The sequence below is a fragment of the Solanum dulcamara genome, chromosome 1 (genome assembly GCF_947179165.1).
Source record: "Solanum dulcamara chromosome 1, daSolDulc1.2, whole genome shotgun sequence".
Lineage (NCBI taxonomy): Eukaryota > Viridiplantae > Streptophyta > Magnoliopsida > Solanales > Solanaceae > Solanum > Solanum dulcamara.
Window position 1 is genome coordinate 76114781 of NC_077237.1, and position 5551 is coordinate 76120331.

The 5551-nt window shown below is 30.8% G+C and overlaps 1 protein-coding gene across 1 annotated transcript; it reads left to right on the top strand.

The window, feature by feature from the left end:
* Positions 1 to 472: 472 nt before the first annotated feature.
* LOC129888974 (uncharacterized) lies at positions 473 to 1744 on the top strand. Its single transcript, XM_055964056.1, has 3 exons — positions 473 to 868; positions 966 to 1198; positions 1303 to 1744. Exons 1-3 carry the CDS (start codon positions 565 to 567, stop codon positions 1579 to 1581), a joined length of 816 nt encoding a protein of 271 aa, XP_055820031.1. The 5' UTR covers positions 473 to 564; the 3' UTR covers positions 1582 to 1744.
* Positions 1745 to 5551: the final 3807 nt, after the last annotated feature.

Consider the following 5551-nt stretch of genomic DNA (forward strand, 5'->3'; position numbering starts at 1 on the left):
TATTGCCTTAAGGGAGAAATGAAAAAATAAATTTATTTTATTTTAATTTTATAAATTAACAAATAATTTAGCAGAAATATTTTTAATAATTTGAACAAGTAATACGAAAGGAAGGGACCATCAAACAGACAAGAAAGGGATAATTGAGACTATTGTTTAGATGGATACGAAGAAAACACATCTAAGAGCTTGTTCAGATTGACTTATTTTAAATAATTTTAAGTAAAAATAATTTAAATAATTTTTTTAAAAAACAATTTTTAAATGCTTATAAAGTTTGGATAAAATTTAAAAGTTGTTTTTAAGTATTTATTTTAAAATCAAAATAATAAAAATAAGTCAAATGTACTAAGTGGCTTAGTTTAGGTTGGCCAATAGGTATCATATATATATATATATATATATATATATATATATATATATATATATATATATATATATACACTAGAAGTTTGACACTTGTATGTTTTATTCTTTTCTGTTTTACATTTTACTAATAACTTTATATATATATATAACTCTCTGCATCATACTGGTATATTACATTTTCAAGTCCATAATAAAATGGAGCCATGGAACGACCTGAGCGGAAAAATAGTGATGGTGACAGGGGCATCATCAGGAATCGGGCTAGAGTTCTGTCTCAACTTGGCAAAAGCCGGTTGCAGAATCATTGCTGCTGCTCGTCGTGTTGACAGACTGAAATCTCTTTGCGAAAAAATTAATAGTGATTCAGAGGGACCCCAGCGTGCAATCGCTGTCGAGCTTGACGTCTCTGCCGATGCTGCTACCGTTGAGTCCGCCGTACAAATAGCTTGGGATGCCTTTGGACGTATTGATGTCTTGGTTAACAACGCTGGCGTTAGAGGTACTTCAAGTATAAACATAATTAGGAAATTCTAAGCTACTCCAATATTATATATATTGTTGCTAGAATTAATTTTGTATATACTCATATTGTATAGGCAGTGTGTGCTCTTCAGTGGAATTAACAGAGGAGGAATGGAACAATACTTATAACACAAATCTAAGAGGGGCATGGCTGGTTTCAAAATATGTTTGTAGACATATGAGCAATGCTAAACAGGGCGGAGGATCTGTTATTAACATCACTTCAATGGCTGGTCTAAATCGTGTAGTAGTACCGGGGACTATTGCTTACGCTTCTTCAAAAATGGCTCTTGACATGGTCACTAAGGTACGTTAATTAAGTGGTGTGCACATCAGTTATAGAATCGAATAAATTAATGAATTTTTCTTCTCTGTTATTTAATTAATTGCATTCAAATAATGGAATGGCAGATTATGGCGATCGAATTGGGAGGAGAGAATATCAGAGTGAATTCGATATCACCGGGAGTTGTCAAATCAGAGATAACAGAAAGCCTTGTTCAACAAAAATGGTTCCATGACTTCCTTTTCAAAACCCTTCCTATTAGATATCTTGGGACGACAGATCCTGGCTTAACATCAATCCTCCGATACTTAATCCATGATTCTTCCCAATACGTAACGGGCAATGTTTTCATCGTCGATGGTGGAGCTACCTTACCGGGTGTCCCCATTTTCTCATCACTCTAGCAAGAAATGGACATGTTAGAGAAACATATTGTTGGTTTTTTTTCTCCTTGTATTAAGTTACTAGTGTATTGTATGTTCAATTCTCAAATGTATCTTATTACTGCTTTCATGGTTCGATTTGGGTTGATTTCTAATTAAAATCAAAATCAAAATCAAAGTTAAATCAATTTGATAGATTTCTATATTATTAAAATTAAATCAAATCAAGTCAGATCAAAGATAATTAGAAACAATATGAGAGTAAGACTGTATTTGGAGGTGTAAAAAAAAACGAGCCTAGAATTAGAATGTATCCATTATGCATTGATACAAGTTATAAAAATGGTGAAGAGATACATTGCTTTGATCCTTCGTCAGGTGAAACTGTATGTGTCGAAGGTTCAGGAAAGATACACAATCTCTTGCTTTGGCTGAGTAAAAAATTAACGATTCATGTTGCATTCCCGAATTAGAAATTACGAATTACATAAGTGATTCAAATAGTACAGTGAAGAAGAAACAATTGTATAAGGATAGATCAACATTGATCTCTGTTATGACAAAATTCAAAATAGAGCACAACTTCAATTTCAAGGTAAAGAGATCTGATGTGAAAAGGTATGTAAGTCGGTAAGTGTTTTGTGTATCTGATACAAAATTATCTTTATTGTCTACAGATTATTATGATACATTCTTTTTGTTTATTAATAATGATACATTGTTGTTCAAAAATTACTCATGAAATTGTAGACATGTGCCTTTGTTGTGATATTAATAGATGTTAGATACATGAGAACATGTATGTATCTGATACAAATTAAAATGTCAAGCTTAATTTGAAATGTAAGTGGATGTATATCAAAAGTAATTGCTTAATCTAATGTATCAGGTACATCAAATAATGATACATTGAATACTGATACATAATCTTTCAATTGAGATTTGAGTTAGACACCGTGAATATTGATACATGACCTTTCACTGATACATTTAAATGATACATCTGAATGATGTATATGCCACAAGACATGATACGTAAGGCCAAAATTGTGTTTTGGATATGATAAAGTTCATGAGACATTATTGAATATGTGATTGGGTGTTTTTTGTGTGAAATATTATAATTGTTGACTAATACATGATACATTGTTTGAATTGACATGAATCTGATATATGCAACTATGTTTTAGTGTGTTATTATGCTGATTGTGGTTGGATTTTGAAGGCATCGTGTCGAAAATATTTGGAGATATTCAAAATTAGGTACTTCAATAGTGAACATACTTGTCCATTAAGAGATAGGATGTTAACAAAGCTTCAAGCAACAATGGAGTTTTTAAGTGATGTAACTACTCCTAAGTTGTTCAATAATAAAAGAATTCATACTCCAAATGATGTAATTGAAGATATTAGAACAATCTAAGGGATTGAGATTTCTTACCAACAAGCATGGCAGGCTAAGAAATGTGCACTAGAGATAATAAGGGGTAAACCTGCCAAATATTATATAAAGATGCCCATATACATACATATGCTCAATAATGTGTACCCAAATTCATATATAAGGATGCACAAGTCAGAATAAAATCAATTTATGTATTTGTTCATATCATTGAGCCCCTTTATGAGGGGGTTTGATTTCTGTAGACCTATAGTTGTGATTGACGGTGCACATCTTAATGCAGCTTACAAAGGGACGTTTGTATCAGCAAGCACACTTGATGGTGCAGGTAATTTATTTGTTATTGATATTCTGTTGTATTTAATTTGATATATCTTCCAAATATTAACGAAAAAAAATTACATTTGGATGGACTCTTTGTGATTAGGTTGTATATTTCCATTAGATAATGGAGTTGTCGACACTGAAAATGATTTTTCATGGACCTGGTTCTTTCAACAATGCAAAAATGCATTTGGAGAGAGAAAAAATGTGCGTTGTATCGGATAGAAATGAAAGTATAATGAAAATTTTAAGCATTATTTTTCTAAATGTTTCCCATTATGCATGCATATGGTATCTTTGGAAGAATGTGTGTATAAACTTCAAGAGGAGCAAAAACACACTGAGTGATCTATTATACTCAAATGGCCAAATGCTATAGAAAAAAAAGATTTTGAAAAATTGATGGCTAAGGTGAAAACAATTGATTACCGAATAAGGAGTACCTTGAGAATGCTGGATATTAAAAATGGTCAAGAGTTCATGCAACAACAAACAGAAGAAGAATGATGATTTCTAACATCGCCGAATGCATCAATAGCTGCCTTGTTGAGGCACGGCAGCTACCTATATTAGAATTCTTGGAGAAGGTTAGAATTCTATTTGGTTCTTGACACTGTAAAAACAGAGAGATTTCCTCATATACAAAGAAAATATTAGGGAGAAGGTTTGAAGAGATTTTGATTCTAAACATGTCTCAAAGTTCAAGAGTGAAGGTATGTATCTTGGCCTCAAAAGGTTATGTATCACCACTAAGGTGATGTATCAGTGTTTTTTTTAGATTTATTGATTTAGATCATTTAATGTATCTCTAACTTTTTTAATCTTTGCAGGTTGTTCCATCATCTTAGTTTATGTTTTCAGTTTATGAATCTGGAAGAAGATACATTGTATGTCTTGTGCAAAAAATATGTAATTGTGGAAGATTTCAACTAGACGAGATACCTTGTGCACATGCAATTGTTGTTTTAAAAAGAAAAAATATTACAGATATGCACCCATACTGCTCTGATTAATACAAATCAGATATATTAGCGAAAACTTATGAGGTTCCAATGATTACAATGCGTGATAAAGAAGATTGATCGATTCTAGATTATATTTCAGATGAATTAATTTTGCTGCCTAGATTCAAAAGGATGCTTGGAAGACCAAGAAAAATAAGGAAAAGAAACCTAGATGAGAAGCTAAATCAAACACAAATTATTGTGGATGTTGTGGACAAGAAGGTCATAACCGACGAACTTGCACTTTTGTTCCTGACAAGAAGTGACACAGTGTTCTTATGATACATTAATACTACTGATACTTTGATCTTTCAATATAGATTTATCTTCAATTTGAATAAATGTCATTTAATCGTTTGAAAAAATGATGTATCTTGTTTTTTAAATTATTGGGAAATTCAATATAGATTTGTCATTTAGTTGTATAACTGGTTCTTTTTTAACACTGAACTACTTGTTATCTAAGTTTTAGAAAATGATATATTAAATTTTGGGGAGAAATAAGCAGTGTTATATCATTTTATTGGTTATATTTTATAATATGTATTAGTTATTTAGTTGGTAAAGATCAGATTATTTAGTTCTTTCAACTTCATGTGTTTGTGTAAGAGTTATTTTTCTTGTGTCTCATTTGAATAAGTAGCATTTTATAACTAATACATGGATGGTATTGATTTGTTTTGAAAATTTATCGGAGACATTGAATTAAGATATATTGAATGCAGATACTTAACCTTAAAAATTGAGAACAATAAAGAAAGTGACCAACAAAAAGATATATTCAACAACAAGTGATAAGTATCCTTTGAACTGAGATTTGAGTTTGGTAGATTGAATACTGATACATAACATTTCAACTGATACACTTAAATGATACATCTGAATGATGTATCTGCCACAAGACATGATAAGTAAGAAAATATTATATATCTGATATATTGATAGGTTATGTATCAATAACAATTCTGATATTTAGGTGACTTAATTGATACAATGCATCTCAAATTCAAAAGTGTTTAAGATCTATAATTTCAGTTTGATAAATTATAGATACATAACCTTTAACTGATATATAAAAATGATAGATCAGTGGTATGGTTTTGGTATCAGTTCTGAGGTTACGTGTCATTTCAATAGTGACATTTTACAAGTGATATATATAAGGTACAGAGTTATTTTGAAAAATGTATCAGATACATTGAATTAAGATTCATTGAATGCAATAGAAGTTGCACAACAAACGATTAACACAATAGTTGTT